The sequence below is a fragment of the Physeter macrocephalus genome, chromosome 17, assembly GCF_002837175.3.
Source record: "Physeter macrocephalus isolate SW-GA chromosome 17, ASM283717v5, whole genome shotgun sequence".
Taxonomy (NCBI): domain Eukaryota; kingdom Metazoa; phylum Chordata; class Mammalia; order Artiodactyla; family Physeteridae; genus Physeter; species Physeter macrocephalus.
In genome coordinates this window covers 8,914,975-8,936,273 of record NC_041230.1, presented here as the reverse complement: position 1 = coordinate 8,936,273, position 21,299 = coordinate 8,914,975, and the positions used below count along the sequence as shown (strand labels likewise).

The 21,299-nt window shown below is 55.5% G+C and overlaps 3 protein-coding genes across 5 annotated transcripts; 1 reads left to right on the top strand and 2 right to left on the bottom strand.

Annotated features, from left to right (window-relative positions):
- Positions 1-388: 388 nt before the first annotated feature.
- KCNK6 (potassium two pore domain channel subfamily K member 6) lies at positions 389-10,943 on the bottom strand. Of its 2 annotated transcripts, XM_055079310.1 has the most exons (4): positions 10,833-10,943; positions 8,224-8,407; positions 1,323-1,718; positions 535-1,158 (listed from the first exon to the last, which is right to left on the bottom strand). In XM_055079310.1, exons 1-4 carry the CDS (start codon positions 10,941-10,943, stop codon positions 935-937), a joined length of 915 nt encoding a protein of 304 aa, XP_054935285.1. In that variant the 3' UTR covers positions 535-934. The 2 variants fall into 2 exon arrangements, with proteins under 2 accessions (XP_023988383.1, XP_054935285.1); XM_024132615.3 differs by lacking the exon at positions 10,833-10,943 and having other exon boundaries at positions 389-1,158; positions 8,224-9,952.
- YIF1B (Yip1 interacting factor homolog B, membrane trafficking protein) lies at positions 10,894-18,545 on the top strand. Of its 2 annotated transcripts, none has more exons than XM_007129911.3 (8): positions 10,894-11,031; positions 15,083-15,321; positions 15,407-15,511; positions 15,664-15,742; positions 15,877-15,934; positions 16,931-17,086; positions 17,170-17,263; positions 18,177-18,545. In XM_007129911.3, exons 1-8 carry the CDS (start codon positions 10,989-10,991, stop codon positions 18,330-18,332), a joined length of 930 nt encoding a protein of 309 aa, XP_007129973.1. In that variant the 5' UTR covers positions 10,894-10,988; the 3' UTR covers positions 18,333-18,545. The 2 variants fall into 2 exon arrangements, with proteins under 2 accessions (XP_007129973.1, XP_007129972.1); XM_007129910.3 differs by having other exon boundaries at positions 10,956-11,040.
- Positions 18,546-18,643: 98 nt separating this feature from the next.
- On the bottom strand, positions 18,644-19,448 carry C17H19orf33 (chromosome 17 C19orf33 homolog). Its single transcript, XM_007129913.3, has 4 exons — positions 19,340-19,448; positions 19,124-19,218; positions 18,924-18,998; positions 18,644-18,789 (listed from the first exon to the last, which is right to left on the bottom strand). The coding sequence occupies exons 1-4, from the start codon at positions 19,359-19,361 to the stop codon at positions 18,682-18,684; spliced, it is 300 nt and encodes a 99-aa protein (XP_007129975.1). The 5' UTR covers positions 19,362-19,448; the 3' UTR covers positions 18,644-18,681.
- Positions 19,449-21,299: the final 1,851 nt, after the last annotated feature.

The window sequence follows — 21,299 nt, the reverse complement described above, 5'->3', positions numbered from 1 at the left end:
CGCACCTAATGTAATTAGTCCTTGGTAAACGGGAACAGCTGTTACAATGGCGTCTCAGGAAGAGCAGTGCCTTAGCTTCCTGCCTTCCAGGCTGCCGAAGAAGATTCTATCACACAAGCCTACCCCAGGAGTCTCCGAATGTGTCCTGCTCCCTGGATACACTTGAGGAAAATGAGTCAGGTACACCTTCTTCCCCAGACTACTCCTCAGATTTCAGGTCTGTGTTCAGTCGCCCCTTCCTCCAGGAAGCCCTCCCTGACCTTCCAGGCTGGATTGGGTACATTCCCTGTGCTCCCTCCACCCCAGCCCTGACCGCTCTGCCCACCCCCACCCTCACCCCCCCACTGAAGTCCTGCCTGTTATGGACTGTCACCGTGTGGGGACAGGTCTGTCTACCTTACAGGATGGCAAGCCCCATGAGAGCAGGGCCCAGACCATCTGGAACACTGCTATGTCCCTAGCACTGCCCAGCATGGGTTGGCACAGAGGAGGGAGCTTTGAATGAGTGAATATACTCTTTCCACTTGACAGATGGGGAGATCAAGGCTCTGAGAGGGCCGGTCACTTGGCCAAAGTGGAGTGACTGATCTAGCACCTGAAATGAGGTCTGAGCCCAGAGCCTGGGCGAATCAGCAGGTGGTGAGTGATAGATGGCGTGAGTGAAAGAATGAGAAACAAAGAGACGGTGAGAGGGAGAGACAGAGACGGTGAGGAAGCCAGGGAAGCACAGAGTGTGCAGGGAGGTGAGAGGAGGGGCAGGGGAAACAGGCAATGCTGGTTCCTGGATCCGGGTGGTGCTCAGGCAGGTGAGACAAAGGACAGACGGATAGCGGAGGCAGGGCCTCAGGAACACTGGCATGTGCTTGTGGACGTGCTAGTCTGTCAGTCCAGCCCTTTGGGCCCCTCAGCCACAGGCCAGGTCCGCAGCCCCCAGCTACCTGGGGATGGAGGCGTAGTCAGCGTGCAAGCCGGTGGTGAATTGCCGGTGTGGCTCTGGCTGGGGGCCCAGAATGTCCACCCGATCGTCCCCATCCTCGTCGAAGCTGGAGGGGCATGGACTGGGCGGCAGGATGAGCTCTGTGAGGCCATGAAGGTCAGACACACGGCGGAAAGTCTGCAGCACGAGCACCACGGCGACCAGGCCCAGGAAGAGGTAGACTGCAGAGACGGCAGAGGGGCCACGGGTGGACTCAGGCCTCCAGGTCGTGGCCGTGGGGCTACAGGACCCCCAGGATGGGGCGGTGACTTTCAGCTCCCCCCTGGGTTGGGGCCAGGTCCCCCTCAGAGCCGGCCCTCGGTCCCCGGCCAGCCACCCCACTCACCTGTGACCAGCACCTTGTAGAGGGCCCGGTAGGGCTGGCCGGGGGCCTCTCCGGGCACGTAGTCACCCAGGCCAATGGTGGACAGAGAGATGAAGCAGAAGTAGAAGGCGTCCAGGAAGCTCCAGGCCTCCTCAAGGTGGGCAAAGGCTGCGGCCGGCACCAGGAAGCAGATGGTCACCACGACCCCCAGCAGGACCGCCGGGTGCCAGCGGGCCGCCCGCGGGCGGTGGCAGCCCCAGCGCCGGCTCAGCCGGGACAGGGCCGCGTGGGTGAGCGGCAGCGACAGGCGCTGGGCCGAGGCGGTCAGCAGCAGCGTGGTGGCCGGCACGCCCAGGAGCGCAAAGGCAATGGAGAAGGCCTTGCCCCCGTCGCTCAGCGGCGTCGTGTACCCGTAGCCTGTGGAGTGAGGGGAATCCTTCTGTCCGCTCGGCACCCGCTCCGGCGTCTGTGGCCACTCCAAACCGAGGACTCAGTCCACTCTCGAACCCACCTCTCCTCGAGTCTCTCATCTCCCGTGATGGCACCTCCACCCTTCCCGCTGTTCAGGCCAAGAGCCTGGTGTCATCCTCGACTCCCCTGTCACTCACACCCGCTTTCTGTCTGTTGCCTCAACCTTCAGGCAGACCCAAAACCCACCCACTCGCCCCACTCCACCGCACAGCTCCATCCTGGTCCTGTCTACCCGGCAGCCTCCCGCCTGGTCTCCCTTCTCCCCTCACGCGGCCAGAGGGACCCTGTGATACACGTGAGTCGGGTCGTGTCCCTCCCCTGCTCAGGGTCCACCTGTGGCTCCATCACACTCAGGTAAGAGGACAAAGTCCTTACGGTGACCCACGGGGCACCACATAGTCCAGGGCAGCATGCTCCCACCTCAGGGCCTTTGCACTGGCTGTTCTGTCCTGGTGGAGCACTCTTCCCCCGGGTATCCACATGGCTCCCTTCCTCCCCTCCTTCAGGTCTGCTCAAATGTCACCTTCTCAGTGACACCCTCACCACTTTAAATTGTTACATCCTCCTACTCTACTCTTCGTTTTAGTTTGTTTTCATAGCGCTGAACACCTTCTAGCATACTATACGGTTTATTTATTTGGTTACTGTCTGTCTCCCCACAGGGTGCCAGCTCCAGGACAGCAGGAGCGTCTGTCTGTTTTGTTCACTACTGTAGCCCTGGTATCTGGCATAGAGTGGGCACTTGATCGACAGTCAAAATGATGAATAAAGGGTGCGGGCTTTACCCTGGCTCAAAGCCTCAGTTTCCTCTACTCTAAAATGGGTGTGACAAGCCCCACCGTGCTCCCGGAGACCGTGGGAAACACAGGAAGCCCAGGGCGGGTGTGAGTTCTGCAAACAGAAACACGATAAAGGGGAATTCAGGTGTGGGTGAAACCGGATCACTCTGGCAGTGTGTAATTTAAAATCTCTTTTGATTTCCCAAATAAAGCAAACCAAAGGGTCAGAGATATGACTGCAGTGGTAAGGGGCCTGGTTTATGTTGACAGTAAAATGTCTTGCCCAAAAGACTGCACATCCAGCCCTGTGACCCGTAAGAAAGTGTGGAAGCATTGCACATACGAGCAGGCTTTCCTCTAAGCCCGTCTTCCACAGAAAAGGATCCCCTGGCTTTTATATACTCAAAGGAACTGAAAGCAGAGGCTTGAAGAGATACCTGTACACCCATGTTCATAGCAGCATTCTTCACAATAGCCAAAAGGTGGAAACAACCCCAGTGTCCATAGATGGATGAACGGATCAACAAAATGTAAATACAAACAATGGAATATTATTCAGCCTTTTGAAGGAAGGAAATTCTGACACATGCTGCAACATGGATGAAGCTTGAGGATATTATGCTAAGTGAAATAAGTCAGTCACAAAAAGACAAATCCTCTTTGATTCCATTTATATGCGGTACTTAGTGTAGTCAAAATCATAGAGACAGAAAGTAGAACGGGGACTTCTCTGGTGGCGCAGTGGTTAGGAATCCACCTGCCAATGCAGGGGACACGGGTTCGAGCCCTGGTCTGGGAAGATCCCACGTGCCGCGGAGCAACTAAGCCCATGTGCCACAACTACTGAACCTGTGCTCCAGAGCCCGTGAGCCACAACTACTGAAGCCCGTGTGCCTAGAGCCCGTGCTCCACAACAAGAGAAGCCACTGCAACGAGAAGCCCGCGCGCAGCAACAAAGACCCAACACAGCCAAAAAAAAAAAAGAAAAAGAAGGTAGAACGATGGCTGCCAGTAGCTGAGGAGAGGGGCAAATGGGGAGTTCGTATATAAGGGTATAGATTCAGTTTTCCGTGATAAGAAGAGTTCTGGAGATGGATGGTGGTGATAGTTGCACAACAATATGAATGTACCTAATACCACTGAACTGTACACTTAAAAATGGTTAAGATAGTAAATTTTATGTTATGTCACAATAAAAAAAATAAATACGTAAATAAAAAACTAGGGAAAAATAAAGGATCCTCTAGTTCTTGCTGGACAGGTGGCCACCTGGAATAAAGACATCCCCTCCTCCAGTGCAGCTAGGTGTGGCTCTGGAATAATTTATGGCCAATGAGGTATATATGAAAGAAGCAAGCAACTTCCAGGAAGTGTCCTTAGAGAAAGGGAGATGCCTATCTTCCTTCTTTCCTCCCTCCTCCTGCTGCCTGGAACACAGATATGAAGGCTGGAGGTGAGCAGCCATCTGGGACCATGAGATGAGCTTGGGAATGGAAACCGTGCCCAAGAGTTATGAAGGAACACGAAGGTCTCTGACCATGCAGCACCATCCTGGTCTTGGACTGACTCCCTTGAATGTGAGCAAGAAATAAACTTCCATCTTATTTAAGCAGCTGTTATTTGAGGTTTATCACTCATGGCTCCAAGCTTCATTAATACAAGGCTTTTGATAGAGAAACTCCAGCAGCCTAGCTGAAAGGACAGGTTTGCAGATGACATGAAACCCTTATAAACAGAAAAATCATACAGTTAGACTAGAATGGGGGCTATGAGCCTCAACTTGCTACCTCCAAGAGAGCCAAGTCCAAATCGGTGCTTTGTTATTTGGTCCCTGCATCACCTTGGCCAAGTGACTTCTCCTCTCTGAGCCTCAGTTTCCTCAGAGTACTGCAGAATGGCCTCATAAACAATGCCTTCCTCAAATACAGGTTGGGACAGGGTGTAGCACCTAGCACGGGCTTAGAAAGAGTTAGCATGACTGTAATGCTCTCTCCCTCCCCCCATTCCCAGTTGCAGGTGAGTCGACTCCTCCAGCCCTGGCCTCAATCACAGCAAGGCTGCCTGGACTAGCTCCAGGCCCCAGGTCTTCCTCAGAAGACTAGGGCCTATGACAAAACCCCTCAGAAGACTAGGGCCTATGACAAGACCAGGGACGCTGTGGGTGAGGTCTCTCTGAATGACGTATGGTCTTCCATTTCTCCAGATACATTCAGGGCTCCCGGCTTCACCAGCAACAGTAATAATAACTGAGGCTCTGTCAATCTCAGTTATTATTACCGGCACTTCACATGGACACAGACTCCCACCTTGACCAAATTTTAGTCAGGCTCCTCTGAGCCCTCTTCCTTTTTTTTCTTTCTTTTTTGTTTGGCTGTGCCACGCGGCATGTGGAATCTTAGTTCCCTGACCAGGGATCGAACCTGCGCCCCTGCATTGGAGGCGCAGGGTCTAAACCACTGGACCGCCAGGGAAGTCCTGAGGCCTCTTCTTGACTAAGCCCAGTTTTAGCAGGACTCCTCAGGTGGTTTAGGGAGAATCCCCCCACTCTTGATATCTGATCAGATTCCTCACCAGCCACCACTGATATCAAAGTCCTTGGCTGGTCTTTAGCAAGAACCCTATTAAGCCAGTTTAGCAAGAATCCCCCTACCTTCCATGTCTCCTCTTAGTAATTTTCCATCCACTGACCCCTTCACTTTGCTCTCAGCTCTAAATCTCCAGCTGTCTTTGCTATATTTGGAATTGAGTTCAGTCTCTCTCCCCTGTTGCAATAACCTACCATTTTAAACGAATGTCAGAATTTTTTTTTTTAATATACATACATCACCCTCCTTCATTCATGCAAGCCGAAGAGGTAGTGTGGTGTGCTGGTTAACAGCATGGGACTCTGAGGCCTGACAGCCTCAGTTCAAAGCCACATGCTATACTTCCTAGCTGTGTGGCCTTGGGCAAGTTGTCCAACCTCTCTGGGCCTCAGTTTCTATTGCTGAAAAATAGAACCACTAATGGTACCTGCCTCACGGGCTTATTGTACTGAGTGAGTTAAAGTCCATGTGTGGTTAAGTCCTCTACCAGGTATTGCTATTACTGTGAAGGACGGAGTGTTATTATCCCCATTTTACAGATGAGGGAGGACACTGATAACTAGAGATCACCCAGATGGTGCCTGCCTTGAGTTTGGCTTCTTCTCCTGTCTTGCCTGGGACAACTTCTCCGAAGCCAGGATCTGGGAGGAGACAGAGGGAGAGTGAAGCCGGGGAGCAGGTCAGGCAGGCCCAGCCAGCAACTGGGAAGAGTCTGTGAGAAGCATCCAGCCCTGCTGCCCGGGGCCTTGGTTTGCTGATCCACACAACAATGACAGGGCACGAAAGGCAAAGGCTCGGGGCTTCCCTGGTGGCGCAGTGGTTGGGGGTCCGCCTGCCGATGCGGGGGACGCGGGTTCGTGCCCCGGTCCGGGAAGACCCCACATGCCACGGAGCCTGTGCTCCGCAAAGGGAGAGGCCACAACAGTGAGAGGCCCGCGTACCGCAAAAAAAAAAAAAAAAAAAAAAATGCAAAGGCTGCCTCCTATTGCCGGCAGGGAAGGGGAGTTAGGAGTCTGGGCTAGCCGGGCCCCAGCCACCTCCCCTATCCAAATCCTAGCAAAGAGGCAAAGAGGAAGTTTGGGGGCTGGGGAGGGGCTGTGGGAGGACCAGCAGAGCCAGACAACAAAGGGGTTTTCCAGGTCTGAGGGGCCCCGAGGTGAGGGATTTCCCGGGTAGGGCTGGGAGGGGGTGTCAGTCCCACCTGAGGCTGTAGGGGTCCAGAGAAGGGAATCTGTGGGGTCCAGTCAGTAATCTGAAATCAGAGGCCAGTGTCCTGGTTTGAAAAGAATCCTGGTTTGGGGTTGGGGTCCTGGGTCCAGAGGAAGAAGGGGGACAGGCACCAGTGGGGGTGTTTTCTGGATCACAAATGGGATTGGGAGGGGAATCCTCAGGCAGAAGGGGCTTCTGAGCCCAAGGATGCCTGAGGGGACATGATGGGGGTAGACAATGCTACGGGGATGATGGGAGGGGGGTGTGTGTCTCAGGTCCTGGCTGAGAGTGTCAAGGGTGGAAAGTGGTGATGGTCTTGAGTGGACAGTGGGGGGGGGGTCTGGGGTACAGAGGGCCTGGAGTGTCCTTGATGGAGGTAGAACTTCAGGTCCAGAGCAGACTACAGCAGGGTTGGGGTGGAGAGAAAGGTCCCAGCTGTGGGTCTGGAGGAGGCTGAAGGGGTCCCGGGTCCCCAGGAGGTTCCCTTTCTTGGGAAATTCAGGTTGGGCAGGGGGTCTCGGGGGACGGGTAGCAGGTGCAGAGAGCCGACTCCCTGCGCTGGCATCCTGGGGCGGGGGGGCGATTCTGCTGTCCGGCGCTGGGGTCCCAGGTGGTTCTGGGGTTCTTACGAGGGGTGTCAGGGTCCAGAGAGTGGTGAGAGTCTCAGCTAGGGGTTCTCAGGTTCAAAAAGGTCTGCAAAGAATTTCCTGGTGGTCCAGTGGTTAGGACTGCGCACTTCCACTGCAGGGGGCACGGGTTTGTGTTCAGGGAACTAAGATCCCGCATGCCTTGCAGTGGCCAACATAAATAAACAAAGGGGTCCCCATGGGGAGTCCCTGGCTTGGAAAACAGTAGGGGTTTTTGCTGGTGCCGTTTTGGGACTGGAGGGGTGGAAGTCCTGGCTAGGGAGCTTCTGGTTGGAAAGTCAGAGTCCCTTCCTGGAAGGTGCTCTAGTTCTCTCACACACTTCCACAGCTGGGGGCTGCTGAATTGGAAGTGCCACGTTCAGAGGGAACAGGGGCGTCCCTGTTGGGAGGAAAACCTTGCATTGAGGGCTCCTCAATACAAAGATGTTAAGACGGAGTGGGATATGTGAAGAGGGTCCCTGTGTCTGGAGTCAGGGCTACCTGCAGGGGAGTATGAGGGTGGGGGTGGTCCTTGGTCAGGAGGAGGGCAGGGCCCCTTGCTGGGGAGTGGTCTAGGTCCAGAGGGCTAGAAGTCTGAGATAGGGGCCCCAGGTTCTGGCTGAGGGATGTCTACTGGCAGTAAGGTCTTTAGGGATAGCCCCTGGAGAGGGTCTGGAGATTCAGGGTCCTCACTGGGGCACCAGGGTCAGGAGGAGATTGGGGAAAGGCTTCCCAAGGAGCAACCCAGAAGAACGTATCTGGAGAACCAGGAGACAGTGTTGGAGGGGATGGCGGTCTGAGCCAGAGAGAGCTGGCTCAGCATGGCTGAGGTCCCAGTCCAGATGGGGCGAGGGTCTCAGGTAGAGGGTCCGGGGTTCTCGCAGGAGGTCTCTGAGGGTAGTTCTAGGCCCAGAGGGGACTGGACAGACCCGGGTCTCCAAGGGAGTTAAGGCAGAGGAATGAGGTCCCAGATGCTCGTCAGAAGGTACTCTGAGGGTGGCTCTGGTCCCTTAGGGAACTGGTGGATTTCGTGCGAGGAAAGGCATGGATGGAGGCTCCCCAAGGTGGAGGAGCCCATGAGTGTGGGTCCCAGGTCCTCGTTGGGGGGTTTTGAGGGGATCCTGGGCTCAGAGTAGATCGGGAATGATCCGCCGGGATCAGGGTATTTCGTGGCGGCTCCTGGGTCCCTAGGGAGGCGGGGGCTTGGTGGGGGGGGGTCCCGGTTCGGGGGCTTGGGGCGGCGCTCACGTACCCACGGTGGTGACCAGCGTGCTGGCGAAGAAGAGCGCCGAGGCGAAGTCCCAGGCGGGGTCCGAGGCGTTGGCGGACCCCGAGGCGTTGGCGAGCGCTGCGCGCCCCAGCCGTCCTGCCGCCAGCATCCGCTCCACGAAGGCGTCCAGGGCAGGGGCAGCCACACACGGGCTGCGGTGCAGCAGCTGCTGGCGCAGAGTCTGCAGCTCAGCTCGGAGGCGGTCTTCGTGCGGCCGCTCCAGCCGCGCCACCAGCAGCGCGCCCAGCACCAGGTAAGCGATGTACGCCGCCAGGGCGCCCGCCAGGAGCGCTCCCCGCCGCATGGCGCAGCCGGCCGGCCCGCCAAGCTCCCGGCCGCTCCGCTGACGTGGCCCCTGCCTCCCGACCGCCAGGCGCCCAGCTTCAGTTCCGGGAGTGCTTGACGCGCGGCCACCAGCGCCCCAAAGAGGAAGAAGAGGAAAAAGGGGAGGGACGGGGGTGGAGGAAACTGAGGCACGCCCCACCGCCAGGTGTGAGGACAGAGGGAGGAGACCAGCGCTCTCGGACCCAGGAGACCGGCGGGATGCTTGGGTTGGGGGTATTCTTCCTTTCCTCCCCCTTCCTTCCTTTGCTTCCTCCCCGGAGCCGCGGCTCCCTACGCCAGAGAGAATCCTAAGTCTCTTTTCGGCTAGCGGACCGAAAAGAGACTCCTTAGGGCCATTGCTCAAGGCTGCGAAGGTTGTGCGCCGCACCGGGGCGCGTGGCTGAGGGGACAAGGGGACTAACTGAAATCCAGCCCTCGCTCCACGCGCCAGGTCGTGCGTTCTGGAGTGGAGCTGCGTCCACCTGGAGGGAACCCCTGTCTAACTCACAAAGGGGACACCACAGGGCCAGGTGTCACCTGTGCCCTCACAGAGTGGGGATCCTTAGCTATTTACCAAATCTTTGCTCAGCCCTCACTTTGTGCCCGGCGCTTTGCTGGGTGATGCTGGGGCCACGCAGTGACCAAGACAGTCCCTGGGCCCTGCCCTCGGAGGGGGGGGCTCCCCGCACTTCAACAGAGTGACAGCCCAGAGGGTCAGGGCTGTGATAAGGGAAACACAGGCAGAGTGATACGCCTGGGATGGTGAAGGCCAGAGGGCTGTGTAGCCAGGAGTCATAAATGAGAGACTAGAACAGTCTTCAAGGTCCCCAGAAAAGACAGTGACAGTGTCTCAGAGGAGGAAAGGGAAAGCCACAGTGACACGGTCACTTGCTGACATCCTTCCGGAGTGCCAGCACTCCCCAGAAGTCATTTCTACCATTATCTTTGCCTGAGATAACTGGAGGAGACTGAGGGACAGAAAAGGGGAGGCTGAGGGGGAGACAGGGTTAGATAAAGGGGGAGACGGAGGGCAGAGATGGGAGAGACTAAGGTAGCTTAATGTTCAGGGCCCCTCACTTGCAGGTGTGCCCGTGTGTGCTCACTTGCTGGGGGTTATAATGTTTTTTGGCAAACCAGGGAAACCAGGTTGCAAGAAAGGAGCATTTTTATGACTTTTTGGGAAAATGTCTAAAGATGTTGTTAAAGAGAAAACCACAGACCCCAAATGGCGTCACTCGTGCTAAAGCCCATGATACCAAACCTAGATTTTAACATCTGACCTAACTGCAATTTTGTCCTTCCCCGGGAAGGTAATCTTAATCGGCCAGTCTGGAATTTCCTGGTCAGCACCAGCGAGGTAATCTGTCACGTGCGACCTCACCATTTCTACACTCCCCACGCCCCCACCCCTACCCCCGCAAAGCAAGAAGAGGTATTCTATAAGATAGATTCTCACATTACCCCCAAAAGAAGGTGACCTGGCCTGAAATAATTCTTTCTTTTCTCTTGCTAATAACTTCCTTGCCTCCTTCTATAAAAAACCCTCCATTTTGTACAACTCCTTCAAGCTCCGTTCTATTTACTAGATGGGATGTTGCCCGATTCATAAATTTTTGAATAAACCCCATAGGTCTTCAGATTTACTCGGCTTAGTAAAGCAACTATACTCCAATAAAAAATTAATTTAAGAAATTTTACTCGGTTTAGTTTGGGGTTTTTTGTTTGTTTTGTTTGTGGGGTTTTTTTTTGGTTTTGGCCGCATCACGCTGGCATGTGGAATCTTAGTTCCCCAACCAGGGATGGAACCCACGCCCCCTGCAGTGGAAGCGCGGAGGCGTAACCACTGGACCGCCAAGGAAGTCCCTAATTTTGTTTTTTAACAATACGTCTTGAGGAAAGACACCTGGTTCTTCCCACCTAACTTGTTGGATATCCTTTTCTCCCTCTAAATAATCACTTTAATACCTAAAGTCTGCCAAAACTGTATAAGCGCTAGGGCCCGCACAACTCTGCTTAGCCCCTGGGGAACACTAACGGGTCTCTCCTCTCCTGCTCCACACCCTTCTCTCGCTCTCCAGTGTTCTCAAGAGCCAAATTGAGCGTTTGTCTATAGAGAACTCCATTTCCCATCGCCCTCTTCGCTCGACACCTACATTTCCCATCATGCACGACAGGCCTACTCCTTCGATTGTTCCGGGCTCCGCCCTCCTTGCCCTGCAGGCCTGACTCTAGCCTAACGTCACCGGCCTCCAATCCTCCCCTCTTACCCGCCAGCTTGTCCTGGCCTCCGTGAGGGGGCCTGGCGTCTGCGCGATCGTGACGCCCATTGGCTGTCGTGTGGCCGGTGAGGCGTGGCTACGGGAGCCGGGCGGGCACATTTCGAACCGTGGCTGGGGCTGCGGTGGCGGTGGCGGCAGCGAAAGATGCACCCGGCAGGCTTGGCGGCGGCGGGGACGCCCCGGCAGCGTAAGTGGCGTACGTGGCCGACCGAAGAGATAGGGAGGGCGGGGCGTGGCGGGGCCGCCTTGGCGGTTGGCGAGGTCGCCGCAGGTCGGAGGTCACGAGGTCGGGGGTCTGGAGCTACGAGGTGTGCACAGCGCAGGGATGCCAGGTCCGGGTAGGGGGCGCATTGGACTCGATTCTTCTTTTCTTTAGGAAATTCCTTTAGAAGAAAACAAGTTTGGGCAGGATATTGTGTGATGTGCAGAACAACACGACTTTCATTCATTTGCAGTTAGCCGTCTGTCCTCTCCCCACCCTTCCGTGGCCTTGGGCTGTTGCCCACGCACCTTAGGACGGCGTTCATAGCCCTGCGTGATCGCAGAGGGCCGTGTTTACCCCTCATTTAAGATTTGAACCTGTGTTTATTGTGCTTTTAATCCCCTTTTCCCATGTCTGTGAATCTGTATCTCTCTTTAAGTTCCTCTTCATGTCCGGGAGTGTGAATGCGTCTCATTTATTCATTCAGCATATCTTACTTCAGCTCCCTTGTGCCAGGCCCTGTGCTGCAATTTGGGTACCCAGTAGTAACCAGCAACATGACAACTTACAGCTCAGAGTTTATTGGGAAGACAGACACTAAACTTGGAAGCAAACTAGGCAGCAGGATAATTTCGGGAGTGATTAAGACTGTAAAGGGAATAAGCCGGAAACTGACTAGGGGTTGAGGAGGCCTTAAGACATGATGCATGCATTCCTCCCTCAACCTTTGTAAGATGCCTGACTGGCCCTGTGGTAGGCGATGCTGGGGATATAGCCGTGCCCATCAGTCCTGGTTCCTGTCTTCATGGAGCTTACCAGTACAGAGCAGAGCAGAAGACAGCGACAGTCTAGCGTGATGGAGCTGTGATAAGAGAAGAGCAGGCAGAGGGGTCAGGGCAGGGATGGGGGAAGCACAATCAGAGTGGTTATGGCTGGGATGGAGATGTTGTGTTAGCCCAGCTTAGGAAACATGACCCCAGCCCAGCCGTGTCAGTGAAGCTTCCTGGAAGAGGTAATATCGAATGATGAGGAATTAGCCCGGGGAAGGGGATTTATGGTGCGAAGGAAAAGCGTGGGAGGCCTGTGCTGAGTAAGCAAGTAGACAAATGAATATAGATTCAGAAATTGTGACAAGTACTTGGAAGAGAAAAAAGAACCACTGGATGTTATGAGAAAGAACAGTGTGGGGCTAGTGCTTTATATTGAGGAATAAGGAAGGTCTCTCTGAGAAGGAATCTTTTGAGCTGAGGCCTGAGTGCTGTATTGTCAGGTGTTAATTGTGGGAAGGTGTTCCAAGGTGATAGCACTGTATGTTCAAAAGCCTGAGGGGGCAAGGAGCTTGGCAAGGTCAGGGCCCGAGAGGAGGAGGCCCTTGTGACTGGTGGAGTGAGTCCCAGAAGAGGTAGCAAACCAGGGTGGTTGGCAGGGCTGGGTCATGCAGGGCCTCCTAGGCATTTGGATTTTATTCTCAGCGCAGTGGGCACCGATCTTAGGCAGAGGGCATGAAATATTCTCTTTTACATTTAAGATCATTCTGGCTGCTGACTGGAAAGGAGGTTGTTGGGGCTAAGAATGAACAGGGGAAGCTGGTAGGAGGACATTTAAGTCAGGTGCAAGATGACAGTCTGAGAAGGGAGGGTAACATTGAGACCAGGTGGGTGAGAACTGATGTCAGAGGTAAAGGCCCTGGGGCCTTGGCAGGAAGTGGTGGCTAGAGACAGCCCAGGGCACAGGGTGGGTGGCCGTGAAAGCCATGGGTGTGGTGAGATTGCCCTAGATGAGAGAAGACAAAGGTAAGGGTGGAAAATTGGGGCACACAATTCAGGGAGCTGGAGAGAAGTCATTGATTGAGAGGGACCGATCAGAACATCAGCTCCATGAAGGCAGGAGTTTTTCCCTTTTGGTTCACTGCTGTATCCACCTGGCCCGCAGCAGAGCTTAACCCACAGAGGTGCTCAGTCGATGTTCGTGGGGCTCCAACAGGAAAGAGAAAGAGGTGGTACAGTGTCTCAGAAGCCAGGAGAGCAGAGAGTTGGAGGCTGGCATTTGGAGCAAGGGCCTCAGTGCTGCCGAGGAGCTTGAGTCTGAGGAGAGTGGAATAACGGCCTTGGCCTGGTAGTGCAGAGGCATTTAGGGGACCGGTGAGAGCAGAACCCCAAATGCCAAGGGCTGAGGGGGCGACAGAGAGGGAGGAAGTGCTTACACTAAAGCTTTCAGGAAGCCAGCCCTTTGGCCAGAAGTGGGAGAGGGAAAAGAGAAGTGGTGCCTGGGCACAGGTGGGCTGGGGCCAGTGCTGCTTGCTCTGGGATAGAGGACTACCTGGGTTTGTTTTCAGGCTACAAATAATGAAGAGGAAGAGTCGAGGGGCTAGTTATTGATAATAGGTGACGGGATTGACCACTTTTTTATGGGCCAGGCCAGGGGCTGAGGAGATCATGTCACTTTGCCCTGGAGTGTTGACATCATCCTGCAGAGGAGAAAACTGAGGTGCAGAGAAAGTCATGACATGGATTATGTGATTCCTCTCCCGTATCCCATTGTAATCCTACCACCCTGTTCCCACTGAGGCGCCTGGCACAGAGGAGGATCTCAGTAAATGTTTGCTGCGGTGGCATGGCTTATTGGTCAGGGTGCTGGAGCCCGAGTGCTGGGTTCAAATCTGCCCGCTCCATATTCCCCATCTCAGTAGACAGCACTCCCATCCACTTGATCACTCCGACCAGAATCTGGGAAGACAGCGTGGATTCCTTCATCTTCCTTACCCTACTGCAGCCAAGCACACCTCCAGCAATCCGGCCTCTCCTACCTCCAAAATTCGCCAGAAGCAGCCCCTCCCCTCCCCACCCCACCCCTGCCCGCCCCATCCTGCTCTCCCACCTGGACCACCTCAGCAGCTTCCTCCCCCCTCCCCTCCCCTCCCCTCCTCTCTTCTCCTCTCCTCTCCCCTCATCTTGTCCCCGCCTTCCCAGTCTGGTTCCCCACAAGAAATGGAGAGATCTTTTGAAAACTTGAAACCCGGCTCTGCTTCACACCATCTGTATGACTCTGGGCAAGGGCCTGAGCCTCTTTGGGGCTCACAGTTCCCATTCGTAAAATGGGATGATAGTCTCACCAACACAAAATGTACTGTTGTGAGGATTAAATGAGTTAATCCATAGTGTTTAGAACACGGCCTGGTGTGTGGTTTAAGTGCTCAGCTGGGATTTAATTATTACAATATTTAACAGGGTGACCTGGGCTGGAATCCTGCTCTGTCACTCCCTCAATTTGGCCCTTTGCACAAGTCATTTAGCCTGTCTGAGCCTCAGTTTCCACATCTGTAAAATGTGCACGGCCATTTATTCATTCATCAGGTTTTTATCGAGCACCTACTCTAACCCTGTTCTAGGGGCTGGGGCTTCAGCCACAAACAAGACAAAGCTCCTCACCTTGTGGGGGTGGGGCTCACATTTGAGTGGGGGAGACAGACAGTGAATAAAATAAACAGCTAGTATGTCAGCTGAGGCTGATTTCTGTGGATATAAATGAAGTGGGGAAGAGGGATGAGGGGGTGGCACCAAGGGAGATGCAGTTGTAGACAGGATGGCTGGGGAAGACCCCACAGAGCCAAGACCTTGAGGAGAGGAGGGAGCCCTGAGGATGTCTGGGGCAAGAGCATTCAGGCAGAGGAACCGCCAGTGAAGAGGCCCTGAGGCAGGAATGTGCCTGGTGTGTTCACTGAGTACTGAGGCCAGTGTGGCTGGAGCTGGATGAGTAAGAGGGAACATGAAGGGACAAGGTCTGTCTAGAGACCTTGTTTGTAAGAGGCTTAGCACAGGATTCTGTGCACAGTCAACCCCAGTACATAGTAGCCCTCATCCTCATCATTGTTATTTGGATGGATGGATGGATGGATGGATGGATGGATGGCAGGCAGAGGCCACCCAGACCTGACTAGACACCCATCTGACAGCAAAACCAGTGCCCTGCTGCGGCAGAAGTGGGAGGGAGAGCTCCTGCAAAATGAATGAGGCTCCCCACCCTTATCCCCCTGCAGCCTCGAAGCGGAGGGTACCTGTGTCCCAGCCAGGCATGGCTGACCCCCACCAGCTTTTTGATGACACGAGTTCGGCCCAGAGCCGAGGCTACGGGGCCCAGCGGGCGCCTGGCGGCCTGGGCTACCCTACAGCCTCCGCCTCGCCCCAGGCGGCCTTCCTGGGTGATCCTGTGTCCAACATGGCCATGGCCTACGGGAGCAGCCTAGCCGCGCAGGGCAAGGAGCTGGTGGATAAGAACGTGAGTGGGCCGGGCTGGTGGGGGTGGGGGCAGGTAGGGGCTTTGGGGCGGGCCAGGGCTTCAGGTTGGCGCTCTGCCTCCCCAGATCGACCGCTTCATCCCCGTCACCAAGCTCAAGTATTACTTCGCCGTGGACACCATGTATGTGGGCAAAAAGCTGGGTCTGCTCTTCTTCCCCTACCTGCACCAGGTGAGCATCTGAGCGGGGTGGCAGCCTCTAGGCGGGGGTGGGTCAGGCTGGGGCAGGTGTGAGAGGCAGGAAGATGGGCCCGGAGAGAGGGCCTGTAGGCGGGCCAGGAGCCCAGCTCTGCATCCTGCCTGCTCCCTCCACTCTCCCCACAGGACTGGGAGGTGCAGTACCAGCAGGACACACCAGTGGCCCCGCGCTTTGATGTCAACGCTCCTGACCTCTACATTCCAGGTTTCACCCTACCCACCACGGCCTGGTGCCCTCTTCCCTCTGGGTGGGCCTGTCTCGGGCAGAGGTTTAGGTGCCCGGAGGCCCTGGATGGTCCTTCTTCTCCTGACTAGTGTCTGTGTGTCTCCTTCTCACAGCCATGGCTTTCATCACCTACGTCTTGGTGGCTGGCCTGGCGCTGGGGACCCAGGATAGGTAAGAGAGGCCTGGAGTAGGCAGAGTGGTGTGGGGTTTGGGGGAGCTGAGGGGCAGTCAGGAAGGTCTCTTGGTTCCCCTGTCTCAGAAGAGCCCTACCATGTTCCCAGTTAGCCCAAGACAGAGCCCGCAGGGTCACCCTTGCCCCTTTCTTCTTTCCCACCCGTGTGCAGCCCATCACCACCCTGTGCAGGGTGACACTAAATCCATCCTTCCCCTGGCCTCTCCTAACCAGCTGCCCGGCCCCCACCCAACCCCTGCACCCCCACTCCAGCAGGAAGGTCTTGGCTGAGAGGTGAGCCTGGCCATGTCGCCCCCTGCTCAGAAGCTGTCCCTAGCTCCCCTGTCCCCAGACCAAGCCCCAGCTCCTTAGCCTGGCACCGCCTGCCCCTCTCCCTCACTCTGCTGCGCCACTCTGGTCCTCTTTCTGTTTCTCCGGAGGACCTGGGTTGCCTCCCCAGAGCCTTTGCACATCAGTTCCCTTTGCTGGGGAGTGTGTTCCTCCCCTACATCACCTGCTGAGCACCTATTCACTCATGCTGTCTTCACTGTGATGTTACTTCCTTAGGGAAGCCTTTCCACCCTCCAGCCTGCGTCAGGCCCCCACCTCTCTCACAGACCCCTGTTCATTTCCTTTGTGGCATGGAAAATAGTTGTCATTAGAGTCAGTTAATTGTTGAGGCACTGGGGGTATGGCAGAGACTAAGGTCCTTCTTCCCCAGTCAACTCCTTACTCCTTCAAGCCTTAGCTCAAGTGTCTGATACCCACCTCCCAACGGGGTCACACACCTCCCCTGCCCTGTGCTTCCCCCATCCCAGCCCTGACCTTTCTGGGCTGTTACTGGGAATGGGATTTCCAGGACAGGGCCCAGATCCATCTTGGTCCCTGCCGGGTCTCCAGCATGCCTCGCCCCCCCGCATACAGGCTGTCCCCAGGCAGATGCTTAGGGAGGGCCTGAGCCAGCTAACTGAATGACAGAGCTTGGGTGCTGGCAGGTTCTCCCCAGACCTCCTGGGGCTGCAGGCGAGCTCGGCGTTGGCCTGGCTGACACTGGAGGTGCTGGCCATCCTGCTCAGCCTCTACCTTGTCACTGTCAACACAGACCTCACCACTGTCGACCTGGTGGCCTTCTTGGGCTACAAATATGTTGGGTGAGTACCCCCTCCGCCTTCCCACTGCCAGCCCCCAGCCCTGGGGCTTCTTCCTCAGACCAGCCTTCCCTTCTCCCCCACAGGATGATTGGCGGGGTCCTAATGGGCCTGCTCTTTGGAAAGATTGGCTACTACGTGGTGCTGGGCTGGTGCTGTGTGTCCATCTTTGTGTTCATGGTGAGCTGGGGCTCAGGGAAGGATGGGACTCAGGGCACCGGCCTCCTGGGCAGAGTTGGGGGTCCCTGGAGGCATCCAAGCAGGGGATGTCAGGTGGGGAGTTTAGACCAGAGGCCCCACACTGGTGAACTGAGGAGCCCTGGAGTGGCTGCCCTAGCCTGAGGGTCCGGAGAGCTTCCTGGAAGAGGGGGTGTCCAAGCGGGGTCCTGAAGGAAGAGGAGGTGCCAGCCAGGCTGCTAGAGTGGGCTCTCACTCTAACTCCACTGTCCTTGCATGATGGGCTTTCCTACCAGAATTTCCTTTAGGATGAAGAGAGTTCAGTATCCTCAAAGTAGCTTCTCTGAGAGTTCATCCAGCTGGAGTGGAGGTGCTGGTTAAGAGCAGTGGGATCCACCAGGCCTGGGTTTGAACCCAGGCTTCGCTCGATCCTGGGCAGATCACTTCCTCTCTTTAAACCTGCTTCCCCTTTTGTAAAATGGGGATGATGATAATTGCACGTCAGGGTACTGGGAGGATTCAGTGTGAGGGGAAGAGGGCAAAACTTCGTGGCTGGTGGGCCAGGTCTGCTCAGATAAGCTTCGACTTAGATGTCATTATTTAAAATTCTGGCGGGGGAGGGGGTGGGAAAAAAAAGTTAAGAAGAAAAACAAGGCATTTCTGGCTTGTGTTGAAAAATTGTCAGGGGTCAACACAAGCTGGTGGCGGCCAAAGGGCCAAGCCTGGCCATCCCCTCAGGTGGAGTATTCACAGTGAAGTTCCTCACCTCACTCCCTCAAGAGGCCTCACCTAGCGTTTGAGTTTGGAACCCTCACATTTTCTCCCAAGGCCTGGGAGGAGAAGCATGTCCTCCGCGTGTGTTAGGAGATTTGGGAGAAACCGAGGTTCCTCAAGAGTGAACCCCTCCCCCGCCTAGATCCGGACGCTGCGGCTGAAGATCCTGGCCGAGGCGGCGGCCGAGGGCATCCCGGTGCGTGGGGCGCGGAACCAGCTGCGCATGTACCTGACCATGGCCGTGGCGGCGGCGCAGCCCCTGCTCATGTACTGGCTCACCTTCCACCTGGTGCGGTGAGGGCAGCCCCGCGACGCCTCCAGCTGCTGCTTCCGGTGGCCACCGCGCTGCCGCCGCTCATCTCCCGGCCACCTGCCGGCCACAGGGTCCGCCCCGCCGCCCGAGTCCCTCCCTCCCCATCCTCGCCGAGGTGCTGAGATCTCCAGCTGCACAGGCCGCCCCCCAGCAGTGCGGCCACTGTTCCAGAAACAATAAACCGTGATGGGCACGGCGTGGGCAGCCTCTCCTTGGCGCGCGGTGCCCAGCAGGGGGCAGGCCCGGACCGGGAAGGGAGATGGGGAAGGGCGGGGCGGGGACAAAAGGCAACCTGGAGGCCGAGAGAAGGTTTAATGAGCCCCGGCCAGGCCCGTCAGTGGGAAGCCTCCTTTTTCTTCCCCTTCTTCTTCTCCTTTTTCACCTTGGGCTTCTTGACCTTGCCCGGGGCGCTTTTGTGCTGCTCGGAGCCGGCAGCGCCGGGCTGTGGGGCGGAGGGCGGTGGGGGAGGGAGAGGAGAGAGAGGGTTCGCCTGTGAGACGTCGCCCGAATTCCGGGCTGGGACTCCGCCCTCACCTGGGGCGCCGGGCGCCCGCTAGAGACGGGTAAGCCTCTTACCTTCGCCTCATTTTCTGAGTCGCTGGAGCTGCTGCTGGAATCTGAGGAGCTTCCGTGCTCGTGGCCGTGGCCATGCTAGTCGGAGGCATGGTAGTGAGGCCGGGGACCCCTTTCCCAGCTCCCATCCCCCCATGTCGGAGGCCTCAGACCTAGCGGGGCCCTGGGGTCAAAAACACCGTCCTAAGAATGAAGTGTCTTACCTTCAGGTTATCAGCTCCCTGAACTTTGGCGGGGGCGTGCTTGGGGTCTCCCACCTGGCCTGCCCCCTGGGGCTTCTTGGAGGTGGACTCCAGGGCTGCAGAGAGAAGAGAAATTGGGTGCGTTGGTGCAAGCGCAGGGAATGCCCCGTTGGAGGCAGTCCCTGGGTTTGAGTCTGGCCCCCTGCCCCTCAAGCTCCCCACTCTCCAGGAGCGCACCTGCCGACAGGTCGACCTCCATGGTGGTGAGAGAAGGTATGTCTGCAGGGCCAGAGGCAGGGGACGGGCCTTGGGGAGAGGCAGTGGGCCGGCCCCGGAAGTTCTGAGGAGCCCCACCCGAGACCTTTGTTCAGAGGCCTTAGCCCTGACTCACAGCCCCTCCCCGGCACCGCCCAACTGGTCCTCTGGGGGAATGGGGAGGGTGGACAGTTAACTTATGTCTCCCCTGCACCGCCACCCACCCAGTGAGCCTGGGCAAGTGAGCGGTGGGTGGGGCTGGGGGAGCAATGTGTGGGCAGTTGCAGATTTTGAGGGGCTAGAGCTGTTATCAGCTTCCCCTAAAAGGGTCAGATCCTTGCTTTTGAAGAAATGAGAGGGAGGGTGCCTCCCCGTGCCCTCTGTTTTATGTGATAATACCGACACTCCTTGTGTACTTACTACGTGCTGGGCCGCTGTTCCAAGGGCTTCAGATACACTAACTCACTATAAGAATGCCTTTGGCTTGGTGAGACGCAGTGTCTGAAGGGGTGAAGAGCATGAACTTGGAACCAGTCTGCTGATTGGAAGCCCATCTGTATTACTTAGTAGCAGAGTGATCTGGGGAAAGTTACTCCCCCTCTCTGGGCCTCAGTTTCCTCATCTGTAAAGGACAGATACCATATGGAGCTGTTGTAAGTTGGCTGCCTCGACCTGCAGGAGTGGCGGGCAAGGCTGGCGTTTAGGCAGGAGCAGGTAGCTGCAGTAATCAGCCTTGTGCATTCAGGTCTCTGCTCCAAAGTCCATTCCTTAGAGGAGACTGCCCTGACTGCTGGCTCCACGGAGCCTCGTCACTCCATCCCCTTTCCCCTGCTTCGTGGCCAGCATAGATAGCCCTTGCTTACCACTCTCTGAGGTTATCTTTATTCTCACGTGTTCCTTCAGCAAATATTTATTGAGTACCTACTATGTGTCCAGCACGGTTCAAGTTCTGGGGACACAGAGCTGAACAAAACCAGCAAAAATTCCAGCCCCATGGAATTGACATTCTAGTGGGGGGATCAAGGCAAAATGTAGAGTATGTTAGAAAAAGCTGGAAACAAAACTGTCCATCAGTTGGTGAATAGATATACAAAATGTGATATATCTATCTATCCATACGATGGAATACTATTCAGCAATAAAAAGGAATGAACTCCCGACATACACTACAGCTACATAAACCTCAGAGACTGCGTATTGTATGATATCATTCATATGAAGTATTCAGAAAAGGCAATTAGAGAGACAGAAAGTAGATTAGTGGTTGCTGGGAGCTGAGTGTGGGAATGGCGATTAGCTGTAAATGGCCAATGAGGGATCTTACTGGGGGGAAGGGGATGAAAATGTTCTAAAACAGATTTATGGTGATAGTTGCACCGCCTGGTAAAATTATTAAAAATCACTGAATTGTATATTTGAAATGGGTTTTATGTAACTTATAACTCAATGAATCTATTTTTTTTTAAAAAAAGTAATATGTGTTAAGAAGAGAAATACAGCAAGAAGGGGGACCAGGGAATAACTATGTAGTATGTTTGGGAGACGCTGGATTTCAGATAGAGTTACCAGGGAAGCCTCACTGAAGTCTTTTTTGAGTACAGATCTGAAGGTGAGAAAACAAGCCATGCAAGCACATGGAGGCATATCTAGGCAGAGGGAGTAGCAAGTGCAAAGGCCCTGAGGCAGGGATGTACCTGTGTATCTGAAGAGCTGGAGGGAGAGAAGGAGAAGAGGAGGGATGGTTGGGGTGGGTGGTGGAATGTCTTGTAAATCAAAGATCTTTGGTCTTTACTCTGAGTGAGAAGAGGAGGTGAACAGTGATTGTGGCTTTCCCGACAACCGTGTGCAGGATATGAGAGAAAGTGCCTGTCTCTCCCGGCAGAACATAAATTCAGGAGGGTGGGAGCTTCGTTGCTTTGCTCAGCGCCTGGAACGGTGTGAC